General features: G+C 44.6%; 3 protein-coding genes and 1 long non-coding RNA gene across 8 annotated transcripts; 1 reads left to right on the forward strand and 3 right to left on the reverse strand.

The window, feature by feature from the left end:
• Window positions 1-3862: 3862 nt before the first annotated feature.
• On the reverse strand, window positions 3863-9170 carry LOC120699391. 3 transcript variants are annotated; one of them, XM_039983365.1, is made up of 6 exons: window positions 8806-9170; window positions 8646-8730; window positions 7715-7802; window positions 6149-7600; window positions 5607-5796; window positions 3863-4845 (listed from the first exon to the last, which is right to left on the reverse strand). In XM_039983365.1, the coding sequence occupies exons 3-6, from the start codon at window positions 7727-7729 to the stop codon at window positions 4241-4243; spliced, it is 2262 nt and encodes a 753-aa protein (XP_039839299.1). In that variant the 5' UTR covers window positions 7730-7802; window positions 8646-8730; window positions 8806-9170; the 3' UTR covers window positions 3863-4240. The 3 variants fall into 3 exon arrangements, with proteins under 3 accessions (XP_039839299.1, XP_039839301.1, XP_039839300.1); XM_039983367.1 differs by lacking the exons at window positions 8646-8730; window positions 8806-9170 and adding an exon at window positions 8220-8463; XM_039983366.1 differs by lacking the exons at window positions 8646-8730; window positions 8806-9170 and adding an exon at window positions 8168-8463.
• On the reverse strand, window positions 4905-5607 carry LOC120699392. The gene is made up of 2 exons (XR_005685388.1): window positions 5467-5607; window positions 4905-5021 (listed from the first exon to the last, which is right to left on the reverse strand). It is a non-coding gene; the product is annotated as an uncharacterized LOC120699392 (long non-coding RNA).
• A 934-nt stretch (window positions 9171-10104) lies between the features above and the next one.
• Window positions 10105-13951, forward strand: LOC120699393. Of its 3 annotated transcripts, none has more exons than XM_039983371.1 (4): window positions 10105-10351; window positions 10452-10515; window positions 11644-13196; window positions 13277-13951. In XM_039983371.1, exons 3-4 carry the CDS (start codon window positions 11701-11703, stop codon window positions 13701-13703), a joined length of 1923 nt encoding a protein of 640 aa, XP_039839305.1. In that variant the 5' UTR covers window positions 10105-10351; window positions 10452-10515; window positions 11644-11700; the 3' UTR covers window positions 13704-13951. The 3 variants fall into 3 exon arrangements, with proteins under 3 accessions (XP_039839305.1, XP_039839304.1, XP_039839303.1); XM_039983370.1 differs by lacking the exons at window positions 10105-10351; window positions 10452-10515 and adding an exon at window positions 11335-11527 and having other exon boundaries at window positions 13277-13611; window positions 13683-13809; XM_039983369.1 differs by lacking the exons at window positions 10105-10351; window positions 10452-10515 and adding an exon at window positions 11335-11527.
• Window positions 13952-17261: 3310 nt separating this feature from the next.
• LOC120699394 (FACT complex subunit SPT16-like) lies at window positions 17262-20478 on the reverse strand. Its single transcript, XM_039983372.1, has 3 exons — window positions 20226-20478; window positions 18097-18251; window positions 17262-18000 (listed from the first exon to the last, which is right to left on the reverse strand). The coding sequence occupies exons 2-3, from the start codon at window positions 18236-18238 to the stop codon at window positions 17681-17683; spliced, it is 462 nt and encodes a 153-aa protein (XP_039839306.1). The 5' UTR covers window positions 18239-18251; window positions 20226-20478; the 3' UTR covers window positions 17262-17680.
• Window positions 20479-20603: the final 125 nt, after the last annotated feature.

The raw sequence follows: 20603 nt of genomic DNA on the forward strand, positions 1-20603 counted from the left end.
CCGCGCGCTCGCCGCTCCATCCCCCTCCGCGCTCGCCCAAAATCTCTGGTTTCGATCCTGGCCGCGCGCTCGCCCCCCCCCCCCCCCTCTCCCCGCCCTGCCCAAAATCGCGCCCTCCCCACGCGCTCGCCCCTCAAACCCAAATCCCGCTCCGCCCACTAGAATCCGCCGCCCCTCCATCCTCCACTCGCAGGCAAGCGTCACCCCTCCACCCCCAGGCAAGCGCCGAGCACAGCCCCTACACCAGCAGGAAAGCGGCGCCCCAGAGAGTCGCCCCTCCACCTGCAGGCAAGCACCGAGTGCCGCCCCTCCGCCAACAGAAAAGCGGGGCCCCTCCACCAGCAGAGCGGCGCCCCTCCATCAGTAGGAAAAGCGGCGCCTCTCCACCAGCAGAAAAGTGGCGCCCCTCCAGTAAGTGCTGCCTGGATCTGCAAGCATGCTGAAGGTTGAATCCTAGCATTCCTCTTAATTTGGTTCCTGCACATTCTTTGAAATTAAGGATGATGAATATGTTGGGTTGGGAATGTGCTCGGCTCATGCACACATGCCTACTGTTTGTAGAAATTTCATTGAGAATAGTTTATGAAATCTGATGCTCCCTGTCACCCTTTTGTTGTTTCAAGTGGGGATATTATCTTGCCAAAGGTGACTAGTTAGGTTTTTGGGAAGTTTCCTTGTGCAGATATATGGCACACCAGTTCTTACTTTTGAGCTTATGTTCTTGCTTGAATGCTAAAGCTGAGAAATATATTAGGTGCTTTGTCTTTTAATATATAGTATTGCAAGGTGCAGAATTTTAATTATATTTTTATGGCACCATAACTATACTTTTGAGCTGATAGCTCCATTTTTTGATAATATATGTCTAATGCATACTATCTTTGCAGGAGTAGCTACGACCTTTTGATTTTGTCTTGACATCTTTTCCTATTTGGAGCAACTGCCTTCTAGTTAAGAAGTATTTGAGGAAGGAGTTTGTGTGACGGTATGTTCTGCTTCTCTAGTTCCTCTGCCTTACTATCATTGCGTCGTTTTTAATTTTCTGATATGTTGTGTGCTTGAATTTTATGGGCAAAAGGCATAATCTGAAACCCACTTGTTCCCCATATGGATAAAATATGGATCAACAGTGATGATAGGTACAACTTAATTATTTCATAAATACTAAAGACATTGTGCAGTTAAGATGAGATTTAACATAAAAAATTACATGTAGGCTCACCAAGACATATATGCAAGGGGTGAACAGTTTCCTTGCTTTTGCATTTAGAAAGTTAGGGAGCAAGATATTATGCCCATGTACAAAGTGTGTTAACTCATTTTGGAGAGAGGCAAGTGATATACGTGAGCACTTGATATGCGACGGGTTTCAAAAAGGGTACACAACATGGAACTTACATGGTGAACCATTCTCTTCTGTGAGGCATGGGAACTTTGATGGTGATGAAGTCATTGAGGAGTCTAATGAGGATGATGATATATCTGGTTTGCTTAGAGACTTAGCTGCAGGTTTAGATGATAGAGGGGATTTTGATGATGACAGTTCTGTTCTAGAACCTTCTGCTGAACTACTTGCCATTCAAAAGTTGGTAGCAGAAAATAGCAAAGAGTTGTACCCTAATTGCAAGAAATATACACAGTTGCGTTTTCTTGTTAGATTGTTGCATCTCAAACTCCTTGGAGGATGGACTGATAGATCTTTTAACCTATTACTAGATCTACTTAATGATGCACTCCCTGAGGGTTCAACACTACCTAGAAATTTTCATGAGGCTAAGAAATTAGTGAAATCCATAGGGATTGGGTACCAAAGTATTCACGCTTGTGAAAATGATTGCATGCTCTATTGGAAGAATGATGCAAAATGATTGCATGTTCTAATAAAGCGTCTTCATTTCTGATTGAGAATAATGACATTGCAATTCTAATATGTAACCTGCAGCCCTTACATTCAATGCATTATTTATAACAATTTGCACTTTCACTTTGTTCAGGTGGGAGATCCTAGAGGCAGAGTGATGCTTGATCATGTCGGTAGGAAGCGGATCAGTGCTTGCTAGTGCTATTTTGTTTTGGCAGACCTGATACATTTTGTATGTGTATTGTGAGTTGTCATGTGTTCTGACAAGCCAAAGTTATGGTTGTTTTGTGACTGATTTGACAAGCTTGGCTGCCTCCCATTTTGTTGTAAATATTGCTGTCCGCTTGAACTGTGAGCTGTGACAAGCAAAATATATCATCTAGCTAGTTTGGTAGAACTAAGCTTTTGGGACAAGGCAAATGATGTTGTCCTCAATTGAAAAGAATACTTTAAGCTATGTTCAGATGTGTGATTGATATCTTTTGTCTTCAATTGAAAACTATCAGCTATGTTCCTGTGAACTGTCAATGTGAGGTTCCATATATATATCTATTATTTTCTAGCTTCATATGAATGTATAGTGTTGGATTGTTTGTCGGAATAGAAATTTCTAATGTCAAACTATTGGTCCGTATAGAGAATTGCATGGCGTATGTGCATGGGTCGGTATAAATCTACTTAGCTTCCAACCATCGGTCGGTATAGTGTTGTTGGTCGGTATAACTTTATACCGACGCCACTTAAAACGACCTATAGCAGGGGTCAGTATAACTTTATACCGACCGATGATCTGTCGGTACATAGGCTTATAGCGACCCTTACAGTGTCAGCGACGAGGGGCTGTGGTATAGTGTTGGTCTAGTTGACTCACTGGTGGTTTTGTGTACGTTTGTGTTGAGCTTTGGCTACTTGGTCTGGGTAGCTGCGTCCCCCGCTGGTACTAACCCCCTGGGTTGAATCTTGTATCCTTTACGTTGCTCGTCGTGTACTTCACGCTTAACCTTTAACTACGCTGTAATTTCGTTGCTTTTCTTAAGTAATGAAATTCGGGCATGGCCCGCAGTGGAAAAATTTATCAGCACAACTGCACAAGTGGGTTCATTATTTACCAGCCGGCCGGTTTGTTCTTTCTTGCAGTACGAGTGGTCATGAGCTGACCAAGAACTTCCTAACCTTCGTGTGAGCGCAGCAATGCCGCAACAGCTGAAGTGGGGATGACGCTAAATTATTGTTTTTTTGGAACAAGAAATGTTTAATCCAAACTTAATAGGCTAGACCACCCTTTTCAGAAGCACAATAGCATTACGCCCTCCACCCAATGTGAGTGAAGCTCACCTTAAAAAAACTAGCATCAGTCTCGTTGCCACACCATGGTCACAATTTTATAAGATCCACATGTGAAATAAAATACAGAAGCTGAAAGCGACTCATCTCATCTTCCTCTCTCGGCTGCACACCGGATTCTCTCTCCTCCCATCCGATCTTCCTTCTCTCAATATTTTATCAACAAGCGCCGAAGCCAGAACATTCAAAGCTCCCATTTTTTCAAGCTTAGGCATCACCTGCAATATTGGAAGTAATGCCCAAACACTCTCTGCTGGCTTCACTCAAAGACGACATTGTGGAGGGACAAAGTTCATTTTAATATTCGGTACTTCGTCTATAGGTCATTTTGAAAATTCAACAAAAAGCCCTTTGGCTTAGGAATAATTGCAACCACCATAAAAATGTGGAACTCGCAGACTGGTGTGAGGGATAGGAGAGGAATCCAAAGGGTAAGAACGAAATTTTACAAGATTTCCAAAGCATGTAGATATTGCTTCTCTACTAAATAAATACATTTGAGCTACCATCGTGACCACTGTACTTCACTACTTCTACACTTTTACTTTGTTTATCCGCAACCGTCAATGAGCATAATGTAAGAATAAAACAACGATTTGCAAAAGTATTACAAGATGGGATTAGCACAAAATGATTCAACCGAACGAAGAAACAATTATCTTTCATGCGTGCATAAATTGAATGTGCTGCTCATTAACAAAAATTGAATCCTAAATATTTACTATTATCCTCAAAAAAAGGATAGGTGTGATCTTCTAGCTCAAATTGCTAGTTTACTACACACGTCGAAGTGTTGGATAGTACAGCTTCTGTCACTACAGATCCAGAAAAAAACTACACTAGTGTCTTTTAGCATTATGCTCTCCAGTGTAATGACATATGATACATAGCTCCTATCTCAAACCAGAAGAAAAATGCAGCATATGTGCCCTTGAAAAAGACGTTACAGACTCCAGCATAATCTGCTTTAAGTTTGGACAAACCCTATGTTGCCCATAGTACTCTTCTACCATTGCAAAGTTATTAGTTGGGTCCTCATGAAACTACCAACCCTTTCAGTAAGTCCACTATGATTTCTTCCAAGAGGTCCCCATACAACATCCTGGCTATTTGCTTCCCCACCATATTGATGTTGTTGCCAACTTCCAGCCAGTTTGTATCAAGAACCATCTCATCAGGATGCCCTGTGACACAATCTTCCCGCTGCCTAACAATTGTCTGCCAAACCTTCTCAACAGGCCCTTCAGGGGCCCAAAGAAGCATGCAGTGTCTACTACGCTGCACCCATGGGTGCACATCAACACATGGTGCAAGGATCTCAGAAAGGATTGAATTCACGAGGTCAAACAGAAGCCTCCTCTCAGGCTTTGCCCATGAGGCGATTTTGTTGTACTTCCTCTCAAGCCTATCAAAGACATGAGGGCCAACAGGGCAACCAGGCGAGTACCATGACTTGCAGATGAGCTGCCAGTCAGCAACTATGATACCAGAGCATATGAGTATGTCAAGGAGATATGAGAAGTCCCTGTCTTCCTCGACCTGAAATGCTTCCAAAGATTGGTAAGCAGAATGGTCTTCATCACCACTAGACATTGAAACATCAGGTTCATCATGATTTTGATGGCCATCTCCTTGTTTCTCTACACCAAAGGAAATGAGAGAAGCTTTCGTTAAGAAAACCATGAATGTTGAAAATTTCTAAAGAATTGGTTTGAGGACCTTTATCAAAGTACTTCTACATGGAAATTCGTTTTAAGAATATTTCACTTTAGTGTCAGTTACAGATTGGGACCTAAACAAGGACTATCAAAATATCCTTGTGTTATGAACGCTGATGGGATCGAGAGGAGAGAGTGCTGAGGGAAGTGGCGGCGGTGCTACAGTACCCGCGGTGCTACAGTACCCGCGGTGCTACAGTACCCGCGGTGCTACAGTACCGCGGGTACTGTTCGCGAGATGGCGGCTGCGAGGGCAAGAGAGCGGCGGCTAGGGTTGGTGGCGCTGGGAACGCCGGCCGCAGGGCTTCGCCCACGGCCGGCAAGAGGGAAGAGATTTCCTTCTAATCTCTTGCTTGATTAGATTGATACATCTCTCCTTATATAGAGAGGTTTACTTAACCCCTAAGCAAGCGACTAATTAACCCTAATGGGCTAGGGCCCAATAGGCCCTTGACTCCTCTAACAGGTTTACTTAACCCCTAAGCAAGCGACTAATTAACCCTAATGGGCTAAGGCCCAATAGGCCCTTGACTCCTCTAACACCTTGTTGCTTAAAATGATCAGCTATGGAGCAAACAATTACAACCTTCGATTCTGAAATTATTTAACCTTAAAAGCACACATGAGTTCACTGCAGCCTTTTCCTTTGTTTTACTGGGAAAGGTTAAGTTTGTCTCACTTACTAGCCATCTCTTGCAAATCATAGTTGAAACATTCTGAAAAACAACTATCTTCATCAGTTGGAGGCTCAAGAATGGACACGGGGCTCGGTTGCTCAACCTCTTTTAAGCCTTTGCAAGACTTTGAACCATCAGTATCATCCGAAACAGATATAGATTCATAATCATGACAACGGAAAGGCAATTTTGTCACCTAAAACACAACAAGAAACATTTGGATGAGCATACAGCACATACTTCAAATTTAACATGAGTACAATAATCTATGGACTAATACAACCTAAAATTGGTTATCTTTTATGTTTAAGGTTCCAAACATATCAATAGATCAGAACTGCAGATGCCCTCACAAAAAAAAAAAAACAACTACTTTCCAACATAAAACATGTCTACAGGCTGAAAAGTGTAAGATTTGCATGTAAATATATAGTACATGATTTTATTTCTAATGGTAACCATAATTCAGGGAGCATACAAGTAAACTATCCTCAGGTAGACTCGTTTCTGTTTGGTTCTTTAAAATTCATGGACGCAAGGACACATACCCGTTGTTTCCTAGAAAACTGCAAGTTGAACCCTGAAGCTTCAGATTCAGCTCGTTGCTGCACTAAATCTTCATCGGTTGTGAATAATACTTTCTCATCTGAGCAATCAGGACTAGAAAAGTTATCTGACATCAGATTTTGGAAACAGGAAGCATTCCTCAAGTTAACTTCACTGCCATTGCCAATTTCCTTGCGCAGTCTTGGTTTATCCTGGAAGGAATCAAACTGACATTTGCCGTTGTTGTGACTATTGGATATATTTGGATTATTTTTACCCTGAGAGGAGCCTTCCAAGCAAGAATTCCTGTCCATTGAGCTTCGTACAGACAGCAGAGGTGCATGCTTTGGTAAAACTATAAAGCATCCATCCTTGCTATGACCATTGTCATGGTCAATCTTATTGCATCGAAGCAGAGCATGAGAGTTCGAATTTAGCTTCAGTCTTTCAGAATCAGATAAAGCAAACATTTCAGCAAGAGTTTTTGAACCAACAGCTGATTCTGCATGCCTGCGTATTTTTGACAGCGTGCTGCTGTCTGATGATGACCTGTTAGTTTGCCTAAAGTAATCACTACCACAAGAATACCTCTGAGATGATCCAGAACAGCTCGCATCAGTATTGCTAAACTGATAAAATGATGCTTCCTGTCCAATTTGCAGTGGATCAATGGAGTCACTAGCCAAGAATCTTTCTTTTCTAATTCTAGGTGCATTAATGCCTTCAGTACCTAACAGATGTTGCTGAACTCTTCCGTTCTCCATTACAGGATACTCAGATTGCTTATGTTTCATGCCTCCATTGCAGTTCTTATTAACAGGAGAAAGGTATGGAATGGAAAAAACATTTTCTGGATCATGGCCTTTTTCCAAGCATGGCTCCAAAACAACAATGCTGTTGAAATCTTTGCTTTTTGCTCTCGATAAAAGTCTGAGATTGCTGAGCGAAGAATTGGCTAAACCCACAGGATACATCCTGCAAACACTTGATGTATCTTTCTCATACTGACAATTTGCAGAATAGTTCATGTCATGAGGGCGCTTCTCAAATAAAGGATTATTTATTTCCACTGAGTTCAAGTGACCCAAGCCATCTGTACACTCCACATGACAATCATGTGTATCATCTCTATAGAGAGTTTTTGATGGCATAAGCTTTTTTAGTCTTAGCGCCCTTTGTTTCAAGCTTGGCAAGCCTTTCGGGAAATGATGGGACCTCTCCCTTGTAACAGCCTCTGGTGGCTCCTCTGACACTTCAAAGACATCCTTAAATTCTTGAGGCCGGCTATGCACTACACTAGAAGGTGGTAGCACCTCAATTCCCATAAGTTTTGCAATCACACTGGGTGATGAACGCCTTTGCTCTAGTTCATTAAATACATCCTTTCCAACAAGTACTTTTGTTTGACAACTGCTAGTTTTTTGTGGCCTGCACTCCTTGTATCTGGTGCCAAGCTACACAAATTTGATTAAAAAAATTGACAGCCACATATTCGTCAGTGCTCAACTTTTGAAAAATACAGGTATTGAAATCAATGCGATTGTAATTAAAAGAAGCAAGGAACTAACTGGAATTTGTTCCATCTTGAAGTATCAGTATACTGAGGATCAACTTTGACTAAAGATTGCTACATCAGCTGCAGGAAGAGCTTGGAGCCTGCATATATAAATGGAAAAATCTGTTATGTTGAAAAACATATGCTAATGAAAAGATATAAAGAATACACACACATGATGGTGGAAGACTTAACACAGAGGAGTCATTATCAGTCCTTTTAGTACAACATAATTCAATTATGCAAGTTGGTGACTAAACTGGCATAAAAATTGACTCTAGTCCTGCTGCTATTATTTGGTTAAGAGTCAATCGCATAGCTTGTTGCGTTGGTCAGACCGCCAAAAGATAAACACAGAGGTCACTCAATTCAAATGTTCCTATCAGGCTAGGATACTTTCACCGAGAAAACAGTATTTATTCCCCCAAATGCTTCACTGTAAACAAAATATCCCACCCCTACTCACCACGAAAACTTAGATCCAAAACAGATGAATAAACCACTTGGTCCTCCCTAACCGTTTGACTCCATATCTAGATCCATGAGCTGAGCATGACGGCGAAGCCATGCCCAAGAATCCCACCTCCCTCCCTCACATCCAGTGTCGCTAGGTGAACCACCCCAGCACGAGGCTTTACTGAACGGAATGGAATGGATGGCTGGCTAGGAGGAAACCAGGCGTTCTGAGCAATAGAGGTTGGTAGATCTTTAGATGGTAGGTAGAGTACGCGCAGTTTCTGGTCCAGCGCAATTTAACCAAACTATACTGCAGGGAGGAGAAATTAAACTGACGCAAGCACCAACATTAACTCCAGGAAGCACTCCACATTTCAGCGTTTTTAATGCCACATTCTCAGAAAAAAAGGCCATCAGAAAGTGAAGAAAAGAGAGAAAAAAAAAGGCATGAACCCTGCATAAAGGGAGACAAATAGCGGTGATTGTACCTTTCTGGGCGCAGCAGGATTCCGACGTCCCTTTCCACCGAATCCGCTCCCGACGTACGCGGCCGCGCACGAAGAATGCCACCACCTGGAGCCAGATTAACCGTGAGCCGCACTCTCCAAACAGGGTTTGCAAACCAACATTCGCAGGAGGAGCTCCCACCTCACGGGTCACGGGCCCGCCCCGATCTGGGCCGCTCCGGCGCCAACGGCGGGGCCGAGTAAACCCGGCCGCAGACGCCGACGAACCCCCGGCAAGTCCCTCCCGCCCCGCTCGAGGAGCGGCAAACCGACCGGCGAGGCGAAATCGCTGCCAAATCGGCAAACTCGCCGCCGCTCTCCTCGAGGAAAAACGGCGACGACCAGCGCCGGTACCGAGCCCGCACTCACAGGAGACGCACAATGCGGCCGAGATCCCCGGCGGCGGCGGCGCGGCTCTGCCCACCCCCTCTACAAATTTTTTCCACCTTTTTTTTATTGGAGTTGGTACCTTGCTGGGAGGATGGATTCGGGAGGGACGGGGAAGGAGGAGGTGGGGAGGGAGGAAGAGGAACAAGACGAGCGCAGAGCACAGCAACGGCCCGGGGACCCCGGGGCCCACAGGAGGCCACCTCGCCGGGCCCACCTCGCCGTCCACCACGCGGCCGCCTCGCACCGTCTCTGTGCAGCGGGGCCCGGTGCGTGGTGGGCCCATAGATCAGCGGGAGGAGGCGAGCGCGCGGCGGTGCGCGAGGGGAGGGGACCCCGAGCCCGTTGCACGTGGGCGGAGTTAATCGGTGGCGTTACCTGAGAACTGATTAAATGCGGGCTCCGGCCTCCCCCGTACGGGCACCCGCTCCGCGTACACAGATCCATGTTCTTGCCCGCTGACAGCTGGGGCCACGCTGCCGGGCGCGGCTCGCGGGACTCCACGTGTGCGCGGGGCCGGGCGGGTCCGCGTGCGCGTAGCGGTAGCGTCTCGGGGCGCTGCCGGGTGGTCTTCCGTGCTGTGCGGGTACGGTTCCTCCATTCGAGCTGCGCGTGGTGAAAAAAGCAAAAAAAAAAAGAGTTTCAAAAACAAAGAAAAAATCATATAAAAAAAACACGCTTTGGTTTGGTTTGCTTGGACGAGCTGATGGCGATGAGGGTGTCAGTGAGAGTGGGATTCTAGTGTCAGGCAGCGGGCGTCGTGTCGTGTGTTCGGACCAGCTCAGTTTTGCTTGTCCGATTACCTTAATGGCGCCCCGTCAGCGTCCAGGTGGGCCCGCACGCGGCAAGTGGATTACGGCGGCACATGGCGCTGGGCGGAGTGGGGGAGTGTGGGAGACGGCTGCTGACTGCGGGCAGGGTTATTTACATATTTACCATTATAAGAAAGGTCACTCGCTGGATTAGCACTCTTAAACGGGCTCCTACAGATTTAGTACAACTGTAGTCGTAAATCTTACGTTTTTACCACTTTTGCCTACGTGGCAGGACACGGCGGCAGGCCACGTTGGCGCCCGGTCCGCAAGGCGAGGCGAAATGTCCTTTGTGCCCCCGCCCCTTTGTTCATGTGCCCGTGACCCTGGTCCAGCCCGTTGACCGCTCCCACTCTCTTCACCCCCCTCTCGCTATCCCGCCGCCGCCGACGCGCCTTTCTTCCCCACTGCGCCGCCGCCTCTCCCGTCCCGCCTCCCCCAGCGCAACGGCGGCCAGGGCTATGGCGCAGAGGGCCGACTAAGGGCAAGGTACGTGGGCTTGTTTCCTCATGGCCACCCACAGCGATTAGGGTTAGGTTTTGCGGGATCTCAGGTTTTGCGGCTTTTGATTTTTTGTTTCTCGGTTCAGGCGTGTGATGTAATAGGTCGCCATCTCCCGTGGCCGCAATGGATCCTGGTGATTGTCCTCCCTGGTGAGTTCTTAAGCTCCACCTGATGAATGTTTGTACTATGCATAGCAAGAGCGTGTGTGGGTCCTCATTTGTTGTCATTATTTATGATGATGCCAGGATCGATCCTGGCAGTGCGTTTAAGCTAGTTGTTAAGGTTTCTCCATATGTTGCTGATGGTGAATATGGGCTAGTGGAAATGGCAGAGCAGCAGCATAACATATGGTTTCATAGGAACAGTCAGTACTCTCTGGCTCAATTCAGTGAGGATTTGGCCTCAAAGATTATATGGGGGCCTAGTCAAACACTGGCAGTTTGGGTTCTTGACCAAGATACTGGGTCTGAGTGGAAGCTAAGGAGGGATGAACATATGCAGCAGATGATTAAGGACAGATGGGATGAGAGGCAGGCTATTCTTGTAGTATATGTTGTGAGCAATGACTCTATGAAGGGAAAATATTCATCAGATGCTTCAAAAGGTAGATGTGTCTCTGGTGTGACTAATGGAACCAATGCAGAGACTACTGATGTTGAAGGATGTGGTGATACCCACACTTCCCCGCAAGCAGCACCTGCTCAACAGCCACCAGCAATTGATTGGAGCACTCTGACCATTTTAGAGAACCCAGATGATGATGGTATAGCTGCACAGCTTGTTGATGAGGACCTTGTATTTGAGGCAATGGGATTCAAGATTGCTGTGGAACCAGAAGAAGCTGGTCATGGACAAGATGTGCCATTTCCAGCTATGTCAGCAGAGATGCAGGAAGACATCAATGAAGCAGCTGTAAATGTTGATGACACAGCTGATGAGGAGCCACTGTATGAATGGGATAGGGACCATCCTGATCTGAGTGTAGGCATCTGCTACCCCAGCATGCCAGAGTTGAGGCTTGCAGCTAAGCAGCATGCTATTGTTCACGAGTTTGAGCTTCAAACTGAGCACTCTGACAAAGAAAGGTACAGGGTTTGCTGTGCAGCTCGAGGGTGTCCCTGGAAACTTAGAGCTAGAACACAGCATGATGGCAGTGTCAGGGTATAACTTCTGAAATTTGTTCATAATGTGATTATTACTTACTTGTCTTTGTGTTGCATACTCTGATTTATTTAATTATAATTGAACCTAGCTTAATTTCTATTTTGTAAATGCAGATACAAATAAATGAGGGACAACATCAGTGTGCATCTACACAAAGAGTTCTGAGCAAGATGGCATCAATAAACTGGGTGGCAGAGAGAGCTATTCCATTGCTCAAGATGAACCCAACAATGGGGGCTTCAGAAATGCAAAAGCAGTTGAGATTCAAATACAACATTGAAATCCCCTACCAGACAGTGTACAATGGGACAAAGAGAGCATCTGAGAGAATTTTTGGTAAGTGGACTGATTCCTTTGATTGGTTGTACAGGTTTAAGGCAGAGATAGAACTGAGATCTCCAGGCAGTGTGGTAGAGATAGACACTGTCACTGATGAGGATGGCAAAGTTAGGTTTAGCAAATTTTTCTGTGCCTTCAAAGCTAGTATAGATGGTTTCTTGAATGGCTGCAGGCCTTACCTTAGTATAGATGCCACTCATCTAAATGGCATGTGGTGTGGCCATATGCCTGCAGCATTAGCTTTGGATGGGCACAATTGGATGTTTCTAGTGGCCTTTGGGTTTTTTGAGGGAGAGAGCAAAGAAAATTGGATTTGGTTCATGCAACAACTTAAGAAAGCAATAGGCCCCATGCAGCATTTAGCTATCTGTACAGATGCTTGCAAAGGATTAGAGTCGTCTGTCAAAGATGTGTTTCCAGATGCAGAGTGGAGAGAATGTTTCAGGCATTTAATGGATAACCTAAAGAACCAGTACACTGGTGATGTATATGCCAAAAACATGTGGCCTGCAGCTAGAGCATATTCTCCCCATAAATTCAAATACTTCTTTGACAAGGTGCTGGCAGCTAGTCCAGACATCCAGAAATGGTTAGATGAGCATCATCCTTTTCTTTGGGCAAGAAGCAAGTTCTCTCCAGACATCAAGTGTGACTATATAAACAATAATTTAGCTGAATGTTGGAATGCATGGATCAAAGAGATGAAAGACCTGCCTCTGTATTGCATGGCAGATGCTATTAGAGAGAAGGTAATGATCTTGTTTGCCAAAAGGAGGAAGATTTCCACATCATTGCCTCATGGTATATTGCCTGCTGTGATACATCAGCTCAATGCTGCATCTAGGGGACTAGGACACTTGAAGATTTCCAAAGGTCACCCAAATGAAGCTGAAGTCACAGAGGTGTACAAAGATGAAGAAGTTAGAAGACATGTGGTGTACTTGTCTCAAAAAATTTGCACATGCAGACAGTGGCAAGTGACTGGTAAACCATGTCCACATGCATTGACTGTGATAACTAGCATGAGGCAGCCTGACATGGGTTCTTTTGTGGACAACTACTATTCAGTGGCCAAGTTTCAAGCAGCTTATGCAGGCATTATTCCTAGCATCACTGACAGGAATCAATGGCCTGAAGTTGACAAGGGGTTTACACTGCACCCTCCTATCCAGAAAAAGAAAGAGCCAGGAAGGATGAGGAAAAATAGGATCAAACCAGCCAGTGAGAGATCAGGCAAAGCAACTAGGCAAGTCAGGTGCCCTAACTGTCTTGAGTATGGTCACAGAGCTACTAGCTGGAAGTGTCACCTGACTGGAACAAAAAAAAGGTGCATAACTACTTTATTTTTCCTAGTGTCTTCACATAATTTCTTACTTTGTAACCATGATCCATTACACTTTTTTACAGGAAGAAACCTAAGAAGAAGAATCCTGCCAAGCCTGGGAGGAAAAAGAAGTCCAAGCCAACTGCTGTTGATGCTACTGAACAGCCAACTCCAAGGACTAGAGGAGCACTGGCAAGGGAAGCTGCTGCAAAAGCAAAGAGAGATGCAGAAGAAGCAGAACTGAAGGCAGCAGCAGCAAGGGAAGCAGCAGAAGCAGCAGCAAGGGAAGAGGTTGAAGCTACCAGGAATGAATTTGCATCATCTGTCCCTGAGCCAAGTGAAGAAGCAGCCCTTGAACCTATGGCTTTGGCAGTGATTAATGCCCCAGAACCAATTCAGACAACCCCCCAGCAAAAAGGTCATTGTCTGCAACATCTTTTTCCAAATATTAACTCATTTGTTCAATGTGTGTACTTGTTTTCATGGCAGGGCACTATTCTCAGATGGTGAACATGGCAAGAAACTTACACCAAAGAGGAAGGCCTTGGCAACTAAAGTGAAAAAAACACCACCTAAGAAGAAAGCACGCAAGAGCAAGTGAGGAGTGAGGAGTGAGCAGTGACGCTAGTGTCTTTTGTGGTGTATGATTGGCCAAATTACTGTATTTTGCATGGCCTTTGTCAACTTCTGTGTTGTAAAGTGAACTCCATGTATTCTCTGTTGGGAACTCCATGTAGTTGGGAACATTCTCTGTTGGTAATCTTTTCTGTTCGTCATTCAAATTACCTCATTTCATTTGCTCAATTCAATTTGCATTCAAAAGCAGTAGAGCACTTTACAAACTAGACATGAACACACTCTATATCAGTTCATTGCAACAGATTTTACCACAAACGCCAATACAACTACTGCAATACAACCAATGAAAATGTTCATTTTCCACATCAGTCTCTCCATCTTGTTCTCCAGTTGTTTCATCCCCTCATCTACAGCAAGTGCTTCATCCTCTCCATGTCCATCAATCTGCTGACAGCATATCCTGACGATCTTCTTCTCCACCAGCTCATCCAAATACTCCCTCTGAAACCTATAGAAGCCACACAGCTTCGGATTCTGCAAAAAAACGATGAACATTGAAACCCTACGTTTCATTGAAAATAGAGAAAAACTCACAACTTACCCCATTTCTCGGGCATTTGAAGAAGATACGCCCCTTGTTCTGACTTTCCAGCTTCACCATGCGAAGCTCAATCACCCGGGCAAGATCGCAATCGGGGCACACGATCAAAGGCAGCCCAGTCTCTTTACCGACCGGATGCTGCTCGCACACGGAGCTCACTCCTCTCCCCTGCCTCCTAGTTGCCCTACTCGCGCTGGAGCTGGAGGAGTCGGCCCTCTGCGCCATAGCCCTGGCCGCCGTTGCGCTGGGGGAGGCGGGACGGGAGAGGCGGCGGCGCAGTGGGGAAGAAAGGCGCGTCGGCGGCGGCGGGATAGCGAGAGGGGGGTGAGGAGAGTAGGAGCGGTCAACGACCCGCTGGACCGGGGTCACGGGCACATGAACAAAGGGGCGGGGGCACAAAGGACATTTCGCCTCGCCTTGCGGACCGGGCGCCAACGTGGCCTGCCGCCGTGTCCTGCCACATAGGCAAAAAGTGGTAAAAACGTAAGATTTACGACTACAGTTGTGCTAAATCTGTAGGAGCCCGTTTAAGAGTGCTAATCCAGCGAGTGACCTTTCTTATAATGGTAAATATGTAAATAACCCCTCGATCAAGGCAGGGTTTCCTTTGCTGAGGTGGGTTGGTCCTGCGTGTTTTCTGTATATTTTATATAATATTTTTGGTAAAATAAAAAAATTATTTCTAAACTATAGTGCTCGAAGAAAGTACATGAATCAAGATTCTGGACATCAAGGTTAGTGAATTTATCAGGATCAATCTTGAACTATGAAAACATCCAATTTAATCATTGAACTATTGAAGTCAGCCCGGTTACATCCCTTTGCCGACGTGGCACACCAAGTTGGATCTCCTGGTCAACACCCAATTTACCCGGTCTCATTTTGGACAGAGGAGCCGCATCGAGCCGGACCACTCCCTGCACGGCCAACTTATTATCCTTGAACTATGAAAACATCCAATTTAATCATTGAACTATTGAAGTCGGTCCGGTTACATCCCTTTGCCGACGTGGCACACCAAGTTGGATCTCCTGGTCAACACCCAATTTACCCGGTCTCATTTTGGACAGAGGAGCCGCATCGAGCCAGACCACTCCCTGCACGGCCAAGTTATTACCCCTCCCTCCCAGTATGCCAGCTCGCTGCCCCCTCGCCACCCCCTCCCTGGCTAATATTTTCTCTAGTCACACCTTCCCTTGATTTCATCCTTGATTAACAGATTCTCCACTTGCTCATATCCCATTTGCCATGAGCCGTCAAAGTCAAACCGCTTACTTTGCACCTATATCCTGGTACTACTTGTTCCTGGAAAGAACGCACGAGTTCCTTTTTTTTCCTTTGTATTGTTATTATTATTGCATTGGGGAAGCCTGGCCAAGGGAAGTAGGGAACAATGGCAACTTATCAACATCACCCAGCTGGCACACTGTATGTATATACTAGTTTATATTCGGATGATGTTATCATGGGAAAAGTCAGAAGTCATTTAACTGACAAATAATGAATTCCATCCGGTTAGCAGCTAATCCACTACAAAGTCAGAAAGTCATTTAACTGACAAATACAGATCCGGACCCTTGTTCAACTGCAAATGCACAATTCCAGGGCAAAAAAATCCATTGCTGCTGAAAAATCTAAGTAGATGCCGGAAATTAAATAGCTTCGAGGGGCGCTGATCGAACAATGGCCCTCCAAGGTCCACATACAGGCAACTGCAAAAAGACAATCAAAGCAACGCCGTCACAGTCAACCCCACATGCTTAAGCACTAATAATTAATTCCAGGCTTATTAATTGACTCCCGTGCAAAATAGCCCGTCGTCTCTTGCCCTTGCGCATCCTGCAGTCTGTTTTTGTTCTCCTCTGCACAAAGCTCTCATGCTTGCGCGGTAAAGTCGGATCTCGTCAGAATCTTTCACTGATCAACAGAGCCAGCCTGACGGAGAACAGGATGTCTTCAGTACAAAGGTGTCTCAAAACAAAACAAAAAACAAGCACAGTGCGTGGCAGTGTGCGCAGGCAAGACAAACGCAAAAGGGTCCTGGCCTCCTCGAGTTCGCGCGCGCCCGTGTGTGCGTGCGTCCAAGTTTTCGAGCTGTCCCATTCGCGGATTTTGAAACGGCCTTGGTTCGAAAATTTTTGTGATGATGCTATCTCGGAGCTTAGCGGAAAGTGTACAGTGGATTGCAGCTGAAATTGGCGCCAAGAATTGGGGGAGAGAAGAGGATTTGTTTTTAGCACAAATGGCACTTGGGTTGTGACTACGGCCCATGTGGGATGGATGCCCAAGTCTCAAATGGTGAAATGGGCCGCAAAATCTGAGGTAATTAGCTTCTTGCCCCTACACCACTCAAAAAAAAAAACTTCTGGCCCCTACAATCTGCCATTTTCTTGCTAACCATTTTCTGCAAACAACATGTTACGAGGAAGTGGGGTACAGGTGCCAATTTTTACAAAGATTCTCAATGTGCTTTTGTGCTTCTACAAGCATTCCATACTGATGATTTTTTTTCAAAGAATCATAATAAGGATTTTTTTCCATAAAAAATCTGCTGGATAAAGATAAAGTTACGACCGTTTATTTTATTAGTTTTGATTCATTACTCGGAAAATGCATTAGTTTGACCGTTTATTTTATTAGTTTTGATTCATTACTCGGAAAATGCATTAGTTTGCATGCTCCTCTAAACCAGTTCGCCTACAGCAGTTGTCATTGGTACCTATAGCAGCAGTTCACCATCAAAAGACGAAGGCATACATCATATCAAGGGAAAAACCGTAGCTTGTTATTTCACAAAGTGTCTTACAAAATGGCTTGCCACTACATTGTTAGCCGCATGTTCTAAGCAAATGTGAGGCGAGCTCTTTATTATTGAGAAGACAACAAAGGGCGGAAATGGTAAATTATTTCCAAGCATCAAGATTTGAAATAGGTATTAAATCAGGAAAAAGGTTGAGTAAAACTAACAGTAACTCCACGTGAGTAATGAATGTAAAACACGCTGCAAATTAAGTTCTCAACTGATACACTGAACATTGTTCAAATAGAATCTCAGAAGAACTGAATTGCTGATAACAGGATCCTACCGCTATACCCACATCAGTTCAGTCGCTGCCTCTTCTACGGGGCACCCTTGGACTATGGCTCACTAGGATGGCGAGACTTGGCCTTTGCTTTCTCCCTCCTCGCTGCCTCTCATCATCGCTGTCCGACTCACTGCCCATCTCTGCGTCAGCATCCCTTGCCTTGCGCTCCATCTCATCCCATGACTCACCACCGGTCCACCGTCATCTTCGGGACTGTTCGGCTAGTAGGATGAATAGTGCTCGGCTGGTAGAATGAACCTTGATCCATGCAGCTTTTGATACCATTCTTCAAGAACCTTGCCTTCAGGTTTCTCTCTTGCTATGTGCCCCATAACAACACAATTGGATTCATATTGTGCACATACTGAATTTAAGATCTGATCCATTGAGAGAGAGCCATTGCCAGCCTTTTCGATATTATGCAGCACAATATCAAGACCAACTGCCTTAGAAACAGGCATCTTCAAATGCTCAAGCAAATCACAACCATCTTGTCCACTCAAAAAATGAATCTGGCTGCTCAGGAACACCATTATAGTGTCTGCAAAGTCACGGCCAAAAAACCACATGCTCAGGGCTAATGATTTCCGATACCGAATATCATCAGAATAGGGAGGAGTAGCAACAGCAATTGCACCTGGAGACCCCCAAAGACCATAGACATCCTCCTTCCAATGGCTGTAAAACTTCTTCAAACATTTGATGAAGTTTTCTGGACTGACTACAGTTGAAGATCCACTAACAGGGGTCATCCGATCCAGTGCTTCAAGAATTGCCATAATTGCCAAAGTGCTGATATGGGCATGGAGTGACAAAAGATCAGAGAGTTAGAAACCTCAGAGAAGAATATATAAACAAGCAAGTTTGATGAGATACAAGGTAGAATACTAAAAGTAATGAAAGCTGTTAGCAGAAATTTCTTGTTATCAGATAATAAATACTATAATCTTTATAATCTTCTTCACCCTAACACTTCTGTAGTTCTATTACATCAAACAAACTCTTAACACAACAGAAAATCAATTTTTAATACCAACAGAAATCATTGTCAGCAATAGTTTTTAGCAGTTTCGGATTTGTAAGAAGCTGAAGATTGTCATCCTAACATGCACAAGGGTAGAAAGTTTTATATTTACATTGATAATAGATAGAACAAATTCATCAATGATACAGAAAACCAGTTACAGTATTTAAATCAAAGCTAGTACCTGAAGTCTTTCATGGCAAAGGTGTTTATAAAATATATTGTTTTGCTAAATTCACATCTCATTTGACTTTGCAAAGTATTTGTTGTTCATCAAAAGGATAGCAAAAAACTCTCAGGCATAATAACAATTTTACAATTATCTGCTGAAGTCTAAAAAAATGTCTAAGGTGTTTCAGATTATACTTTTATTTTCATTTGAATCATAAAATGCATAGCAACCAATGATAATCTTATTCAAATTATTACAAGTTGCAACAGTAAGTAAATGATAAGAAAACAATTATGAGAAAATCATGACATTGCCTGTGTAGATTTTTCTTTGATATATACCTTTTTGCATGATTGATTATATTTCAATACCAGCAACATGATTAGATGCCCTAACTTTTCTTTTATAGATCCCCGAATTTCAATTTGTGTTCTTACAATAGTCATCACAAAGAACAAATCATGCATGATTCAAACAGTTCCCCGAGGGGGCAGTAGAGTTTGACAATGAAGTGTTTCGCCATAAAAAGTCTTCAAGCAGGCAGAATTAAAACAATGCCTTGAAACCACGTTTATTTATCATCAAACCCAACTTGGTTAAGGAGAATTCTTTGATCAAAGGTATCATATGATAAAGACATCATTTTCCAATCTATCTTGACAGCTGCTTACAAAGTTTGTACTGTTAATCAGCAAAATAAGAAGCAACACTTGATTGAAATAACAAATTTCAAAAACTGATGATTTACAATACCTAAATTACCATAGGTTATGCATACGAGTTAACTTGATCTGTCACCAAATTCACAATAAATGTTTCATCAATTTTAATTCCCTTAGGTTGATCATAGGCCGTTGTGAAATCTAGGAATTGTTCCTGGGTAACCGGGGACTCATACTATGTTCTTCTTCAAATGCCTGACCTTATTTTGTTTAGTCTGTCAGATTATTCATGGGAACAATTGATCCACATAACAGAATTTAGCACATATTTCTAACATTCAGATTTGCTTCGCTCAGATGTTTGCAGATTTGTTTCCTCTAGGCCAAACTAGAATGCATTAAGTACCTTGAATTATGAATTTGCACTTCCCTTCACCAAAATCGAACAAGAACTATCCCAAAATCAGGAGCAGCGTATCAATCTGATCTACACCCCAAAACGCCAAATTTTTAATGTGATTCATCAATGTTCATTTTATACCAAGATTAAGGATAGGTTATCATTATAGGTGGAAACTGGAAACTGTTCAACAAATAAGCAGTGTTATGATGATGTTCTCTTTCCCCCAAATCTCTACAGTTGATTAGTCAGATCTTATTTCGTTCAGTTTCCTCAAGTTAATCATGCAAAATTTCAGCAAGTAATTTGCAATTCATCAGGATCCTATGCAAATTCGCTCTACTGAGACTTTTGCATATTTGTTTTGTTCTTTCCAAATTCCAGTAGATTCTTTCCACCGCAATGCCACAAGAACAACTCGATATTCAGCAATATGAAGCCAGCGAATCGAACTCGACAACCGCACGGAAAGAAAAACAAGAACAAACGATTTTAACAGGGAATTTACCTTTGCAAGCAGCCACCGATCCGAGCAGAGAAATTCCGCCGATCGAGTACTCTGATCGCCGCGCCGGTTCCGCGAATTCCACCAGCGATCGCCGCCGCGAAGAAGCCCAGCACTTCTTGGACTCCACGGAACCGCCTCGCTCGATCGCAGCGGGAGAGGGGTCGCGCGAGCCCCCATACGGCGCTTATATAGGCAGCGCCCCGCACCGACCTAGGCGCCCGCGACGGCGCGCGGTGGGACCGGGCGGGGCGCAGTCACGGCGGACGACAGCGGAGAAGGCGACGGGGGAGCCGGGCGTGGGCGGTCCGGTGACGGCCGCCGAGCGCCGCGGCTACCGGCGGGGCCATGGCGGCGGCGGGGTGGGGTTAGGGTTCCCGC

The sequence above is a fragment of the Panicum virgatum genome, chromosome 3K (assembly GCF_016808335.1).
Source record: "Panicum virgatum strain AP13 chromosome 3K, P.virgatum_v5, whole genome shotgun sequence".
Lineage (NCBI taxonomy): Eukaryota > Viridiplantae > Streptophyta > Magnoliopsida > Poales > Poaceae > Panicum > Panicum virgatum.

Bases quoted from the DNA above. Each gene is read 5' to 3' on its own strand.
- LOC120699393 (XM_039983369.1), top strand. From the start codon at position 11,369: ATGCCAGAGTTGAGGCTTGCAGCTAAGCAGCATGCTATTGTTCACGAG. The intron at 11,528-11,643 runs GTATAACTTCTG...TTGTAAATGCAG, and splicing joins AGCATGATGGCAGTGTCAGG to ATACAAATAAATGAGGGACA. The intron at 13,197-13,276 runs GTGCATAACTAC...ACTTTTTTACAG, and splicing joins CTGACTGGAACAAAAAAAAG to GAAGAAACCTAAGAAGAAGA.
- LOC120699391 (XM_039983365.1), bottom strand. The intron at 5,797-6,148 runs GTATGTGTCCTT...GTTGTGTTTTAG, and splicing joins AGTTTTCTAGGAAACAACGG to GTGACAAAATTGCCTTTCCG. The intron at 4,846-5,606 runs GTAAGTGAGACA...CCTTTGGTGTAG, and splicing joins TGATTTGCAAGAGATGGCTA to AGAAACAAGGAGATGGCCAT.
- LOC120699394 (XM_039983372.1), bottom strand. From the start codon at position 18,238: ATGGCAATTCTTGAAGCACTGGATCGGATGACCCCTGTTAGTGGATCT. The intron at 18,001-18,096 runs GTGCAATTGCTG...GTGACTTTGCAG, and splicing joins TGGTCTTTGGGGGTCTCCAG to ACACTATAATGGTGTTCCTG.